At 40.5% G+C, this 16,990-nt stretch overlaps 1 protein-coding gene across 2 annotated transcripts; it reads right to left on the bottom strand.

The window, feature by feature from the left end:
* Nucleotides 1-489: 489 nt before the first annotated feature.
* Nucleotides 490-16,785, bottom strand: LOC308096971 (uncharacterized protein). 2 transcript variants are annotated; one of them, XM_080444501.1, is made up of 8 exons: nt 16,689-16,703; nt 7,384-7,429; nt 6,958-7,111; nt 5,375-5,439; nt 5,139-5,204; nt 4,773-4,922; nt 3,465-3,579; nt 490-2,700 (listed from the first exon to the last, which is right to left on the bottom strand). In XM_080444501.1, exons 5-8 carry the CDS (start codon nt 5,202-5,204, stop codon nt 1,181-1,183), a joined length of 1,851 nt encoding a protein of 616 aa, XP_080300627.1. In that variant the 5' UTR covers nt 5,375-5,439; nt 6,958-7,111; nt 7,384-7,429; nt 16,689-16,703; the 3' UTR covers nt 490-1,180. The 2 variants fall into 2 exon arrangements, with proteins under 2 accessions (XP_080300627.1, XP_080300628.1); XM_080444502.1 differs by lacking the exons at nt 7,384-7,429; nt 16,689-16,703 and adding an exon at nt 16,736-16,785.
* Nucleotides 16,786-16,990: the final 205 nt, after the last annotated feature.

Genomic DNA, 16,990 nt, shown 5'->3' on the forward strand with positions numbered 1-16,990 from the left:
AGATTTATTTTTTTAATTGAATCAAGCAACCTGAACACGCGTCAGCCACTTAAACTCTCCGGATATTAGTACTCTGTACACAATGTGAGCTTGTAGATCAGCACTACTGGGATTTAAATGGTTTTTAAAAAGTGTTGTTTTAAGTTAAAAACCCCTTTTAATAATCAGATGATCATTCAACCAATCTACCATCAACCATAATACATGTGTATGTCTTGTTTTACCCCTTTTAAAATTTACACCACCTTATAGTCCTGGTATCACTTTTTGGGGTAAATGTTCTAGTAGTGAGCATATAGCCCAATAGTATTGTGTGAATGGGACATACTTACCCTCCTGCAACAACACCTGAAAAGCAAACAACTTAAGCTATGTTCACATCTAGATTACATTCCACAATGTCTGCCGTTTCTATGCAGATGTTATGAAAGCAAAAACAATCCATCAGGCCAATGAGCATCAACAGATTTTTAATAGTCCATAATAAGATGTGAAAAACAGTTCAGTATAAAGAAAATTATCTTCTTACATCAGAGATTCCATATATTTCATGAATAAGATCTCAGAGATTAACAATTTGAGTGAAAATTGCCTCCTGTTGACTCTTGATGTTGAAAGTCTATATACCTACATCAGGGGGTTGGTTATCAGCGTTAGCATACTACCTTGCATGCCACCAAATGAATTAATTCTACAGCTGGCAGAATTTCTATTAGGAAACTATTTCAAATTCGAAGAAGACTATTATCTCCAGGTCAATGGTTGTTCAATTGGCAGTACGGTTGCTCAGAGCTATGCCAATTTATATGTTGGTCTCTTTGAAGAGCATTTTATCTTTAATCCCACAGATAATCCTTTCATTGATAAAAAATACTAAATGATAGCTGTATATACTGCCCTGTAGATGACATCTTCTGTTTTTTTGAAGATGATACAAATTGAATGAGTTTGTAACACTTCTCAATGAATCATCATGTACTGCTTCAGATGACTATTTTGTCTAAAGCTGTTGCCACAAACTGTACAATTGAAGGGTTTCTCCCCTGAATGAATCATCATGTGCTGCTTCAGATCCTGTGTTGTACTAAAGCTGTTGCCACAAACTGTACAACTAAAGGGCTTTTCCCCTGTATGGGTTGTCATGTGCAGCTTCAGACTACCCATTTGACTAAAGCTGTTGTCACAAGGGCTTTTCCCCTGTGTGAATTCTCATGTGCAGCTTCAAACCACCCGTGTCCCTAAAGCAGTTGCCACAATCTGTACAGCTAAATGGCTTTTCCCCTGTATGGAATTTCATGTGCAGCTTCAGACTACCCATGTGACTAAAGCTGTTGCCACAAACGTTACAGCTAAATGTTGTTTCCCCTGTATGAACCATCATGTGCTGCTTTAGATGACTAGTGCGAGTAAAGCTGCTGCTACAATCTGTACAGCTAAAGGGCCTTTCCCCTGTGTGAATCCTCATGTGCCGCTTCAGATCACCCTTGTGATTAAAGCAGTTGCCACAAACTGTACAGTTAAAGGGCTTTTCCCCTGTATGAACTCTCATGTGCCTCTTCAAATTTGAATTTAGACTAAAGCTGCTACCACAAAGTTTACAGCTGAATGTCTTTTCCCCTGTATGACTCATCATGTGCTGCTTCAGATGACTATTTCGGCTAAAGCTGTTGCCACAATCTGTACAACTAAAGGGTTTCTCCCCTGTATGAATTGTCATGTGCCGCTTCAGATGACCCTTTTGACTAAAGCTGTTGCCACAAACGTTACAACTAAAGGGTTTCTCCCCTGAATGAATCATCATGTGCAGTTTCAGATCCTGTGTTGTACTAAAGCTGTTGCCACAATCTGTACAGCTAAAGGGCTTTTCCCCTGTATGGATTGTCATGTGCCGCTTCAGATTACCCATTTGACTAAAGCTGTGGCCACAAACGTTACAACTAAAGGGTTTCTCCCCTGTATGAATCCTCATGTGCAGCTTCAGATGACTATTTAGTCTAAAGCTGTTGCCACAAACTGTACAACTAAAGGGTTTCTCCCCTGAATGAATCATCATGTGCTGCTTCAGATCCTGTGTTTTATTAAAGCTGTTGCCACAATCTGTACAGCTAAAGGGCTTTTCCCCTGTGTGAATCCTCATGTGCCGCTTCAGAATACATTTTTTACTAAAGCTGTTGCCACAAAGTGTACATATGAAGGGCTTTCTCCCACTATGAGTCGTCATGGATGGAATTTGTTTTGATGATTTCACACTGTGGAACTGCTTGTTGCTCATAGACAGTCTTTGCCCTTCCACTTTTTGTGTCTTGTGTGATTTGAGTGTGTTTAAAATGGACGGGGCTTCAGTGGTCTCCTCCCACTCATCACTGTCTTCAGTATCAGATTCAGAACAGTGCGAAGAGAGGAGCTCAGCATCACTAGTTGGTTGTGATGCATCACTGTCCTCTGCACCAGCTTGTATTTGTTTGAGTGCAGATGAGGTGCTGGTTGGAGGGACTGTTTCTCTGTTTTCAACATCTTCACTTTTCACTGTTAGTAATGTCAACATTATCCCATCAGCATCTAATTGGACATCCTCTTGTGATTGGAATAGCTCTGCCTGTTCCTCTTTAATCTGTGGATATTCTGGTTCATTCTTGATCAGTATGTGGCCCCTCTCCTTCTGTTCAGGTGAAGACCCCTCTTTACACACAAGGACACAGTCTAGGAGGAGGAAAATAACATTGTCACCTTGCTAAACTAATTGCATAAGTAATTTTTTTTAAATCAGGAAAAATACAATTTATTCTAAAATATTTCTGAATCATTGCACCCAAAACGTTTAAAACAAATTATGACTATTCATTTAAAAATAACACTGTCTGTCAGTTATGTAACACTAGAGATTAAATATGTTTAAATAGGATTAAGCCTGACTTAAGTCAAAATCATTTGGCAATTATTTCGTCCTAAGTCATAAAAACAAATGACTTAGGCAATGAATAATGAATCCAAGGAACGGGAGAACTTTTCTGAATGTGAATTTCCCTTTAATGCCCATGGTGATCCCTGTTGACATCAATATGACGACATAGACTGACTTTCAAGTACTACAATATTGGGGAAGTTACACTGATATTTACTCTGACAAACGGATACAACAGACACTGACAATAGGTACTGACTACATAACCATAAGGGCATGCATTCCCAACAAACATTGTTCCCAACATGCATCTAGTAGTCTATTAATGCATGAACTATCCGCATGCATCTTTCTGTGTGCATATCTCTGTGTGTCCCCGCCATAACTTGTCAAAACACAGTGCTGATTTGACTTTTCTGGCTTGTCTCTTGTCATGTACACACAGGAGCAATCACATGTTTGATCACAGCAATCAATGCATTCACAACTGGAGTCAACGGTTCAGCTCTGAAATCAGTCACAGCAACTACTTTTGCTGTACACACGCAATTTCATCGCTCACCTTTGGTGTATCTTGTGCACGGCACACAAAGACTCTCTTCCTTTATAACCAGTTTCACATCCCTGGTAGGTGATGGCTTTGAGGACACCGACACAACACCTGGTGTTGCCTTCACCTAAAAAAAAACAACAGTTTATTGTTTCACAATTATTCCATAAATACATGTCATTGCTGCATGTCTGCTAAAACAACTCCAAATATATGAAATATAGAATTACATAAATACAAAATCATCAACCTGCTACGTTGCCAGTCTCCTCTTGGAGGTAGGTGATTTATGTTGTTCTTTTAGATTGGTTTCTAACAACATTAGAGTTATGGGCCACACAATACTAAGCCACTTAAAGGTATCATGACATTCATTTTCACTTTTTGTATTTTCAATGTTTTATTTGGGGTTTTATGACCTCAATTACACCCAAAAAACCTGAACTTAGAACATTCAGTGGATTTTCTGTGGTCTGGGGTTTTCTGAATAATTAGGCTGAAAAGTAATATGAGCTTGGCCCTTCGACAGTGAGGTCACAGTCGATTAATCCCGCCCACTCTCCTCCTCGCCCCTCCCCTCCCCTATCCTTTCCTTTTGGGGGGGGGGCGGAGCAGAGGCGATGATTGACAGGCAAAATCCCTCACCAGCGACACCCGCAGGCAAAGATTTATTTTTTCATTGCAGTTGAAAAGGCTTTAGAAATGTGAGAGAAAAACACCTGCCTTTTGAAGGACCAGGACAAAGACTTTGCATGTGGTGTAAAGGTGAATGTCATTAAACCTTTAAACACACCCCATACATTTCATTGACTGATTTGCCCTCTCCTTCACCAATACTTCAAATCTCTTGACCAAAAATAATCTCACAACACGTTGACAATACATTGAAAATGCATCGACACTGCATTGTTTCGATGCTAAGGTTCAATATAGTGTAGTCTGGGAGCCTTCGCCTCAGAGCCTGGACAGCAGGGCCGCGGCCACTGCGTTCTGATTCAAATCAACAGCCAATGAAGAAAAGGGGGCGGGATCCACATGCAGTGGGTGTTGCATGTAAATAGGAGCGACGGATGTTAAACGGCCGCCATTGTTGTGTACTGCTGTTTGCCTCTCGTCGGACTGTTTATACGAGTTGCATAGCTCTCAGACCGGTAAGAGGCGTGTCCGCTCAGATTCTGAGCGTAAGTTACATCCCGCCCACAAATACCAGGGCTCTGGCCCAGAAGTTTCCTCGCCCCTCCCGTTTGTATGTGAGAGCTGGCGAAAACCTCTGGGTTTAAATATAGTGTAATAAGGCCTCAACATTTGCATGCAAGTTACCTTTTTGTTTTTTTGAACAGCAGTGTGTTCCACAGGGTTAGAAAGATCCAATGGAACTATTTCATCCTTCACATCCAACAGTCCACTGTTAAACCTTACACGTGATAGAGGGATGGAACACGCCTTCAACACTACCGCTGTTGCATTCATCTGTAAAAAATGAAAATGAATATGAAAAGGAATATACCACAAAAGACGATCATAAACATTGTTTAATTGTTGTATAATAGTCTTGCACTAACAAGGGGGAGGGATGGAGCACGCCTTCAACACTACTACTGCTGTTATATTCACCTGTACAATTAAATATAAAAAAACCAACTTACTAGATAATAATAGTTATGCAATTAGACAAACATAACAAACCTGGTGCTCAATCTTCCTCCTTTTGGTTTCTCTACAGGACTCTTCAACTTCCCCCAATTGGTTCATCTGTAAATATAAATGGTTTGGTATTAAACACAAGGGAAACTAATAGAGGCTGTCCAAATCTAATCTCTAATGAAGACAGATGTCTTCTTCAAGGTTAGTAGTTTGTATTAAACAACACTTTAAACACTTTGACCATTACTAAGGTAAAGTGTAACGTGTCAATCTATTACCTTCTTGTTCAGTTGTTCCTCAAAGTCAAATCCTTGGAAATTATTCTGTCTTGTCTCTGAATTTGCTGAAAACACAAACAACATAGACTTACAACAACGTTATGGTACTTATAGCTGAGGAGTGTCTTTCACACAATGCATTCAACCAATCAGAGCGGAGCAGAGTACAGGAAGTGGGGGGAGCTAAGATGCTTCCAATGGCCCTGGGATGACATGAACATTAACATAGCACAGATAAACTATCTGGAAACATTTTTCAACGCTATATAATATTTTAGCATATTTGAATTTCAGAAATACACATATGGTGCGCTTGTCCACATAGAAAATACATGACTTGTTGCATTCCAGTACACACAGTCTGGTGATTAAATAACATGCCTTGCATGCTTCTTGAAACTATTTTTAAATGATCGATCGTCAAAGGCCTACAGTGTAACATTTAAATTGCAATTGTAATTACTCAAAACCAATGCATTCAATTACTGACTGTTTTACTTGTGCTGTTGAAAAATCACATTTGTTTTGTTAAAAGGTTAAAGCACTATATGCTGACTGTAATTATTGCTGTAATGTGTGTTCAGTAACAGGGACAGGAGTCTCACCATCTCCCCAACTCTTTAATAAACAGAACATTTAGTTTCAGGTGGGTACAACATTTAATTACATCAGGCTATAGAACCTATTCATCAGCATCAATTGTATATTGTCCCAGTTACCAATGTGTTCTGGTCATTAACCTGTTTCATCGCTTTCATTGTGTTTGCTTATGTATCCTGTACCTACATGAGTTTTATATACTGATTGGATGGAAATCGTATCCTGACCTGAACATGTATTCTCTGTTTACTAAAGAGCTGGGGAACCACAGAGATGATTCTTAATGAACTATGGCAGTGAATACTATGGGACTATAACTGACATATTACAACTTGTTCAAAATGCGGCAGCCAGAATTTTAACTAAAACTAGGATGAGAGAACATATCACTCCAGTTCTAGCTTCACTACACTGGCTCCGGGTTGTTTTTAGGATTGATTTTAAAATTATTGTAATAGTTTATAAAGCTCTAAATGGTCTGGCACCTTCCTACCTCTCTGACTGCCTAGAGAGATATGTTCCAAACCGGGCCCTCAGGTCTTCAAGTGCTGACCTGCTCGAGGTGCCTACAATGACATATAAAAAATACGGTGAAGCAGCATTCTGCTTTTACGGACCGACAGTGTGGAATAAACTCCCATTACACTTAAGACAGGCAGCCTCTGTCGATAGCTTTAAAGCACAGCTCAAGACCTATTTCTTCACTCTCGCTTTTAGCTGATTCTTTGGTTGATTTTTAATTCCTCACTGTATTGCATATTTTAATGTTGTTTTATGCCTTTGCTTTTATTTTATTTTATTTTTGTTTGCTTTATGTATACCTGGTGTGGAGTGGGGCTGTCAACAGCACAACAGTGACATGCTGGCATGGCTAGCATGTTACCTAGAGAGGATAAATATTACAAATGTACAGTGGAATAGATAAGTCTTCAGCTACAAAGAGGACACCATTGAATAAAAAGGCATCAAAATTAAAAACTCACTTTCAGGTTGTTGGGATACAAGTCTCAGAAATGTCTGGTGTTGGCTGAGCTGCTTAAAAAGAAGATGGGAGGCCTCGAGTCCTGTTCCCGACGATCTTTACTGCACGTCTCTCCCCATCTCTCACATATGTTTTCCTGGCCTTCTCCACTATACCTATAAATAAAGTCAGAAAAGACCCAAAAAAAATATTTAAAAAAAGATGGGAAAAGAAAAATGGAACACTTGGCAATACAACAAAAGTTTACAATTGAACAAAGTTTACATGGCGCTGTTTTTCCTTTTCATTTGGTGCTGGGTTCCCAGATAGGTACAAATGTAGCCCATCTGATCCCCATTTAATATAGAGAAGGGTTCCAAGTTCTTTTTAATTCTATTAGTTTGAGTTTTTAAAGTAATTAATTGCAAATAGCACTTTTATATTATACCTGAAGTACACTTTCTCCGGCCGACCGTCTTTTCTCCTCATTTCAGCTGTTTAAAACAGGTTTGTAATGTAAAATATCACAGTTATGCACTAGAAATGGTTAGGATATGTTCTAAACTTCATAATTTCATCGATGATAAGTCAAATATGTTTTTATTTTTGAGGTTATATTGAGCTGAAAACTTCAGTTATGTTAGTAAAGTAGCCTACATCACGCTTGACTAGACACTACACAGGGCGGTACCTGGTTTATGGCTACACATGTTTTTCTATTTAATATTCGACTCATTGACAGCTTATTTTTTAAGATAATGGTTCAAAATGACACATTGTACATGAGGAAAAGAGTGCCAGGCTTAGCTTATAGTATATGCTCCTAGCCCTGTTTGGAACCTCACTCTGTACGAAAGCTATTGTGGAGAGTGAGGTTGTGTGTATATATTTGGCCTTGAGAGAGAGGTGTGTGTGTGTGTGTGTGTGTGTGTAACCTGACATGTTGGAGATGATTATTGAACAAATTGAATGATAAATAAATGGCAATTTATTTATTTATTTTGTATAATGTTGTGTATGTATTTTTATGTGATGTCTATCTGCTCTGTTTTTGTTTGATTGTTTATAGGCTTTCTTTTAAACACAAGAGCCATACTGTTGTCATGTTTTATATAATTGAAAAATGCAAACAATAAGGGGAAACAAGGAGGAGATTGGTACTGGTACAGAACTAGTATTATCTGTTAAAACTGTTATTATGTGTCATGCTTGGTGCCTTTAGATTTTTGGCTGCCGGGACTGATTCTGTGACCTATGAACTACGGATGAGACACATGACCAGACAAGACCACGGACATACAGCCAGTGACCGGCGACCACAGGGCACGAGGGATCCAGGCTGAGAAAGTATGCTGTGCATATGGTACGTTCAAAGTGACTCTGTATCTCTTGTACATTTGTGTGTCTTTCATTATGACTTCACCACCCTAGACTTCACCAGCGACTATATAGACCTGCCTTAACAGACTACGTCACACTAATAAGAACCAGTATGCGCACGCAGGCCGGCACCAACTGAACCCCACCGCTCATAAGATGCGATGTAAAAGTGGTCACAGCCTCACGTGTAAAAATGCATCCCATCAAACTTTCAGATGCTGTTTTTCTCACAGTATGGCGGAAGAATGCTTAGGATTTTTACTGTGATCTCTCGCTCTTGAAATATATAATCCTTGGTTTCTGTTCTGTGTAAACAATAATAGCAATTCAAAACATTTGTCCCCCAAACCCCTCCTCCAGTGGCTGTCATAAGAATGGAGGGAGCGCTCTATGATCATGGCACCAGAACCTGCTCTTGCTCGCGCAGCTGCAACCCGTCCGTCCCGCGAAGGTGTCGTGCCGCAGAGAACATCTGAGAACAGCAGACCTCCAAGCTCACAACAGTCTCATCCGCGACGTGGTTGTGAGCTTGTTTGTCAGCTATTCTCGGCGCGCAATACCGTTGCGGGGTGAAGTACATATGTCTCACTAGGACGCACCTCACTAGCCAACACACAAGAGGAGGTTGAATGAACTAAAACCAGCGCACCCCAAAACAGCAGGTTTGGCGATCTGTTGGGAATTGATTACATGAAGCAGTCACCTGTGCGTCCAGTGTCAATGTTTGTTAACAAATAATTGGTCTATACTACACTGACTACTTATATTGACACATCAAAATGTAAACTTTGTTCAATTGTAAACTTTTGTTGTATTGCCAAGTGTTCCATTTTTCTTTTCCCATCTTTTTTAAAATATTTGTTTTGGGTCTTTTCTGACTTTATTTATAGGTATAGTGGAGAAGGACAGGAAAACATATGTGAGAGATGGGGAGAGACGTGCAGTAAAGATCGTCGGGAACAGGACCCGAGGCCTCCCATCTTCTTTTTAAGCAGCTCAGCCAACACCAGACATTTCTGAGACTTGTATCCCAACAACCTGAATGTGAGTTTTTAATTTTGATGCCTTTTAATTCAATGGTGTCCTCTTTGTAGCTGAAGACTTATCTATTCCACTGTACATTTGTAATAATTATCCTCTCTAGGTAACATGCTAGCCATGCCAGCATGTCACTGTTGTGCTGTTGACAGCCCCACTCCACACCAGGTATACTGAAAGAAAGGCTATCTTGATTGACTTATGATCCCTACCACCTAAGCAGTATTTAATAAGCTACAGAATGTGTGTGTGTGTGCGCGTGTGCGTGTGTGTGTGTGTGTGTGTGTGTGTGTGTGTGTGTGTGTGTGTGTGTTTCTTGACAAGAAAAGAACTAATTGAATGATAAACAAATGTTTATTTAAAAATAGACTGATAAAGGTACAGAGAAACACAGCAACCAGTACCATATGTTCATTTCATCTGTTAATACTGACATTTATCTGTTATTGTTGGTACTGATTATGTGATCTATAAACAAGACATATGACCAGAGAAGACCAAGGATATGCAGCTAGCGGCAGGCGACCACGGCATGAGGGGACTTCTCAGCCAACACCAGACACTTCTGAGACTTATCAGTGATCACCCAACACCTAAATGTAAGTTTTCAATTTGTATATATTTTGTATTCAACGTGTCCTCCTTGTAGCTAATTATGAAGACTATGTATTCCACTGTACATATGGAATAAGCATCCTCCCAGGTTCATGCCGGCCATGTCAAATATGCTGGTGACAGCCCCTCCCCACACCTCAACACCAGGTATACTTAAAGAAAGGCTATGTTGATTAACTCATAGTCCCTAATCCCCTCAAGCAAGCCCATTTTATGACCATGCATGCACTTCATGGTACACTAGTACCTCAAAGGCATTAAAACAAAAGCAAAACTTCAGACCTCTCAAAACAAACTGATCAGGTTACTACTAAACCTCACACCTAGGACTCGCCTAACCAACCCCTGCTCATTATACTATAGGGTGGGATGGCTCAGGGTAGAGGACAGAGTACAGCAACTTGCAATGGGCCTGGTCTTCAAGATACTCAAGGGATCATTGAGCCCATGTACCTGTCTAACTGCTTCAACAACGTGAGAGACACATGCAGGCCCAACACCAGAAGGAGCTCCACTGAACTCGTTCAACCCAGATTCGGTACAAGCTTGGGGTTAAATTTGTTCTGTTATGCCACCAAAGTGTGGAATACCCTACCAACACCCATCAAAAAGTGAGACGCCGTACCCTCCTTCAAAACCGCCATAAAGAGCACCTGTCTGCAATTTGCAACTGGTCCTAGACAAGTCTTCTAAGCTTGACACCAGAAATGTATTCAATCAATCAAAATGGTAATGTCAATCTTTACAGCAGCTATAAGTATAAATGTCAAACCACATAACATTGAATTTATTTCATTGTGTTTTCCGCTGTAGATCTTGAAAGTACTCTCTACTGCACATCAAGAGCCAGAACAAGCACGCGGTATCTATCTATATGTATAGATTCAAATATTGTTTATGTTGACTGTTTTTGTTTGTTTTCTCACATGCATTATCAGGCCAAAAACTAAATATGCTCTAGGCCCTCTTGAAGAAAACGGCACAGGGCTAACAATCTGTAGAGCTGGAAAGTGTTAAACTGTATTTTGTATTCAACATTGGGGCCATATTCCTTTACAGCAAAGAGTGAAGACTGCACAAGGTACATTTTAGCCACATTAACCCTATAGTCCCTATTCTGGACACGTCATAATAGACAAACCATCTGTGAAAGTTGCCGATCTATGGCTCACAACATGTCGCGTTGCAACGCGTTGTGAGCTTGTAGATGAGCTATTTTCAAATTGTCAAATAGCTGAATATAACAAAATTGTGAAAATAGCCGATCTACAAGCTCACAACGCCTCGCAACTCGAGGCATTGTGAGCTTGTAGATCTGCTATTTTCACAATATTTATCTGTGGAACCGAGTCAAACTACATTGAATGCCTCAACTCCTTACATTCCAAGTGCTTATCAGGGTGAGGGGGTCCCCAGTTCAAATATGATCATTTTGGGGGGTCACAGCCTGAAAAGGTTGAGAACCACTGGTGTATATAACACCATATTGGGAGGCTTCCATGACGAGGTGGTCATATTAATGCTCTTCTCCTTAAACGGGAGAATGGCGAAAGCCTGAAACGTCACAGCAGCACTCGGGTGCAATGAAGCACTTTGCAACAGGGCCCACAGTGTGCAAGCCTTTTTTGTTTTACAACATGGGAAGAGCGCCTTAAGGAAGACAGCCACAGGGGCGCCCGCTGGCCTAGTGGTCCTTTGCTGTGTGTCACCCCCCATCTCTCTCCCCGTTTCCTGTCTACTTTCCTATCAATAAAGGCAGAAAAAAACCCCAAAAATATTTTAAAAAGAAAGACAGCCATCCATTCTGTCAGTGGAAGAGTTATCTGTTGATTGCTTCTTCACGTGTACACATGTGATTGATAAGATGTATAGTCATGAAGACATTTTTTCTTGTATGTACTATGCAACATCTATATTTGCTGTTTATGTTTATGTTTTTTTGTTTTGTTTTTTCATTGCAGAAGCCATTGGGACTACATGTACATGCTACAAAGCAGCAAGTCAATAGCGCCATGACCGATCACTTCAAACAGGCTTCAGGTTGAAAGTGGTGGTGGGGGCTAAAGAAACGGACTGCAATCAACAACAGAATGAAGTGGTCTTCTTGTCTTTGTGGGTTCCTCAGCTTTATCAAGCCGTGAAACAGAAACCTTGCATGTCTAAAACTGTTTCGTTTTCAGGAAATGGGGAAAAATAACCTGTGTTCCAATGTATCCAATGCAGTATTTAGTCACATGCTCTTTTCATTGGTTAAATATTTTTTAAACCCACAGACACACTTGACCACTTTCGCTTTAAAAAATATTTTAAAATGGCAGATCTATAAGCTCACATTCTGTCTCTATGCGTTGTTGTGAGCTTGTGGATTCACTGTTTTTGCTACTTAAACTCATGGTTCAAGGTTGTTTTATATTGTTACATCTTGTGCACAGGTACATGGACTGCATTTATGCATTTAACGCCTTTATAGTCTTTCCGGCCCTTCAAATCGCTGTACGATGTACTTCACATTCACCGAGTCTCACAACGATGGCGGAGGAAACCATGCAAGGCACCAACCTACTATCGGAAGCAGTAGGGGTTCAGTGTCTTGCTCAAGGACACTTAGCCAGCTTCCTTCCTCTTGTATGTCAAAGTAGGGCATTAATTTACAAAATATTCTAAAATAATAGTCTGCAGACTATGGCTTGCAGGCAGACAATTAGACTCGTGTCATTGTGACTCGACTCGAGTCTGACTCGAGTATTATAGCATATTTGACGACTTGCGACTCGACTCAGACTTTGAATGTAAAGACTTGCGACTCGACTCGGACTTGGAAGGTAAAAGACCAACGAGACTTGAGACTCGACTCCGACTTGCTAGCCAATGACTCCCGACTCGACTCGACTCGAGACAAGATGACTCGTGACTTGTTTTGTTTTTTTCCCTGTGAATGATCTGTGTGTGTACTGTGCAAACGCCACCGTCAGCGGGGTTATTTTGATTCTATGACGGCTGCCGTCCAGTTATCATCAGTGCCAGTGTTGCCAGATTTTCTGTGAGCAAAAACAAGCAACCAGGTCTAGGAAAACCAGCCCAAAACCAGCCCAAAAGAAGCGAGTCAAGCGACTATGGGCCACATGAGCACTCTAACATATACATCAGCTATTTGAAAATAGCAGATCAATCTCACAACGCGTCGCGATGCGACGCGTTGTGAGCAGCTTGTAGATTTCAAATAAAATCGTTCGGCGAAATTATAATAAGCAGATCTGGCAACCCTGATCAGTGTGTGCAGAACAGCTGGGGCACTGCGCCACAGCAACAGGAAAAACAACAATGGCAACAGCAACAGAAGTCCCCAAAGTTATTCAATTTGCCAAGCCAGGAGGAGAAGGAGAGGTGGTGCTGCTCACTGTGCTCAGTACTCACTTTAAATCTAATAATAAATCAACAACAACAGTAGCATCAGCCAGCGAGATATACGTACATGTAAACATGAAAGTCACTCACCACTGTCGAATCAGGATCACACGATCATGATGTACTGTAGTGAAGTCAAGTGACTGTATACTTTATCCATGGTAACAGCAATAAAGTCTCATAAATCCATGAATCCATAAAATAAATCCATCACTTTCTCACGACGCCACTTTTCCATTCGTCCGCAGGTTTAATAACTTTAACTTCACTAAATCACTCCCACCAAACTTGAATTCCTTCCTTATTTTTTTCCACCATAAGTTTCTCTCTGCTATATAAACTTAAAGAGATGCCTTTATTCCACTGTGTTGTAGCCTCTTTTTATTTTTATTTTTTTACCAAGGACCCCGCAAAACAAAATAAAAACACGTGTTGGTCCTACAGGGTTGCCAGATCTGCTTATTATCATTTCCCTGCAAGATTTTATTTGAGAATAGCAGATCTACAAGCTCACAACGCGTCGCATTCTACAAGCTCACAACGTGTCACAATGCGACGCGTTGTGAGCTTGTAGATCTACTAGTATTTTCAAATAGCTGATGTATATGTTAAAGTGCTCATGTGGCCCATAGTCGCTTCTTTTGGGCTGATTTTGGGCTGGTTTTCCTAGACCTGGTTGCTTGTTTCTCACAGAATCTGGCAACTGTAGTAGATGGCTAAACTGTGCCTGATGGAAAATGACATAATATTAAAATACTACAAAACAAACACAGACACGTCAAGATTATAGGCCTAATAGGCCTATAGATAAATGCCATTAATGTATTTCCTTTCCTGCATCATTTCACCCACAGTTTATCCAATATTCATTAATAATTATAGTTATAGCAAAAGTAATGTCCTTGAAGTTTGTTGTTTGTTACCTTTGACTTTGTTTAATGTTTACATGAGCACTTGTTCACTTGCTCTAACTTTGTTTACAAAACAATACACTTGAAAACTACTCAGAAAGGCAGTGCCAGTTTAAGCCAAAATGTTAAAAAGTAAACAATTTTGTATCAAACATGCCATAACGTGTAATTTAGCCTTTCTCTAGTTCTAACTAAATGATCAGACATGTAATGTTGTAATGGATAAATGAACAGCTTTATGCTGGTTTAATTCTTGACTTTAAGATACGGTTTCTCTCTTCAAGATATAAACCTGAGTGCTTTGTGGGTGGGCTGGGGAACAATCGTCAATCGTAGTGAGGGACTTGACACAACCTTGTGACTTGACTTGTGACTCGGCTTGACTTGCCCACAACATAAAGACTTGGGACTCGACTTGAACTTGGGACCAAATGACTTGGGACTCGACTTGGACTCGGACCGGAGGGTTGGATTGACTTGGGACTCGACTTGGACTTGGGACCAAATGACTTGGGACTCGACTTGGGACTCGGACCTGAGGGTTGGATTGACTTGGGACTCGACTTGGACTTGGGACCAAATGACTTGGGACTCGACTTAGACTTGGGACCAAACGACTTGGGACTCGACTTGGACTTGGGACCAAATGACTTGGGACTCGACTTGGACTCGGACCGGAGCGACTTGAACAATTGTCTGCTTGCAGGTCACCCAGTTAAAAGCTTTATTGGGTATATCAGAGGTCTTCAACATTTTTCAGGCCAAGGACCCCTTAGCTGAGAGAGAGATGGAGCAGGGACCCCCCGCTACATACTGGATTCATGTTAAATGTGTGTTTTCAGACATTTAACCACTTAAAACCCTCAATACTTTGTAAACTTGAGCTTTGACCTGCTCTTTTTTTCCCTGTACACTAAACCTTTTAGCCGAAAATATCAGATCTACAAGCTTGTATGATATTTTCGGCTAATGTTTTACTTGTAACAGAGTACTATATTGCAGTATTGATACTTTTACTTAAATAAAAAATGTGAGTGCACTTTTTGGATTTATTTATTTTTATATACTGCTCTGTATATTATGATTATATTTCCACTGAAAATAACAAGACTACATAAAGAAAAACGTTTCGTACAAAGCTTTGCTAAATGTTTCTTTGTTGAAATGACAGGGAAAAGGGTATTGTGAATGAAGTAGAATTTTGCAGAACAAATTTAAAAGGTATAGTAAGAAAATGTGTCATTTCTATGCGATGGTAGGCTAAACAATGGAAAACTATTACTGTTTCACTAACTTATATTTAAATATCCAGTAAGAGACCAAAGACATTTTAATTTATATTTATCATATGAAAGGCTTCCATTACCAGGTACAGCAGGTAAGGACTGTTTTAATATAAATAAATTCATTTTAGATTTTTGGAAAATATTAACCATCATAAAACAATGTTTGCACATGTAGAGTAGTGTAGAATAAGTGTAGAATGGACAGCGTGAGAAGAGAGGATAAAGAGAGGACAAGGAGAGAATGAGGGGATGAAGAGGAGGGTTACATGTCGGCTTACCGACATGTCGCCTTTCCGATGGTTACTAACCCTATACCTAACCCTAACCGCACGCGGAAGCCACTAGTCGGAGTAGTGAGTAACGGAATGGAAGGAGCACCCCGAAGAGGAGAGGGTGAATGGAGGATAAGCGTCGAAACGTTGGGATTAAGATCGCAAAAGCGGCCAGCGACGTTGCGGAGACATCTTCCCAGTGAGCAAACGGTCCCCACGCAACATAGCCCCTACAATGCTACAGAGGGATGTAGGCATAGGCACTACATCGGCGCTATGTCGCTGTGCTGTCTGGGTTATGACAATAAAGAGCAAAAACTAAAATACAGTAGTCTATCTAATGCAAATAACCAACATATTACTCAAAACAATATATCATGAAATGCCTTCAAATGAATTGACCAAATACATTGTATTGTTTCACAAATAAATACCTCAGTGCACTGTACTTACTTATTAGCTGTAGTATACAACTCCCGTAGACGTATTTATGATTCTGACGTCTTCAATCTAGGCTACGAGAGTTGTAGTGTTCACGCCCCATGGAGACAGGGACTTTCTGCACTATGCCCCGTAGCCACTCCAAACATGTACAAATTGAAAATAAAGGTGCTTTGGCCACAGACGGCATTAAAACACTTCTTTATGGAAATGTATGGATTATTACATTACACTACTACCCAGTAGCGACAGTTAACATTTGGGGCTCGGGGGTAAGCACCTTTATTTTCATCATAAATATGTCTACGGGAGTTGTATACTACAGCTAGTTACTTATATAACCTAAGCCGGCATCTAAAGGAAAACAAAAACAAAACCCAACCCCACGTTGCAGGCCCTGTTCACCGTCGTGTCCAGAAGATGGCGTCCTCTCTCAGAGAATGTTTACTCACAGTCAGTTCCTTTCAAACGGTTCCACAGACAGACGTGATGCTCCGACGACGAGTCTAAAGTTTCCAAACTTAGCTCCACAGGCTTTTAGTAGGATTGAATAAGTCCTTGTAGTCCTTCTCTTGGATGTGGGGTCCTCGCTCTCTCCTCTGAAAACTTGCTGCTTGCTGGTTTGGCAACGCTACTAGTCCGGCTAGCTGTGGCTAACTAGCCGGCTATGCTAACACACTGTGGGCCTACCTAGAACGCAGCTAGCT

This window comes from Gymnoscopelus braueri (assembly GCF_963280865.1).
Source record: "Gymnoscopelus braueri genome assembly, chromosome: 12".
Classification (NCBI taxonomy): domain Eukaryota; kingdom Metazoa; phylum Chordata; class Actinopteri; order Myctophiformes; family Myctophidae; genus Gymnoscopelus; species Gymnoscopelus braueri.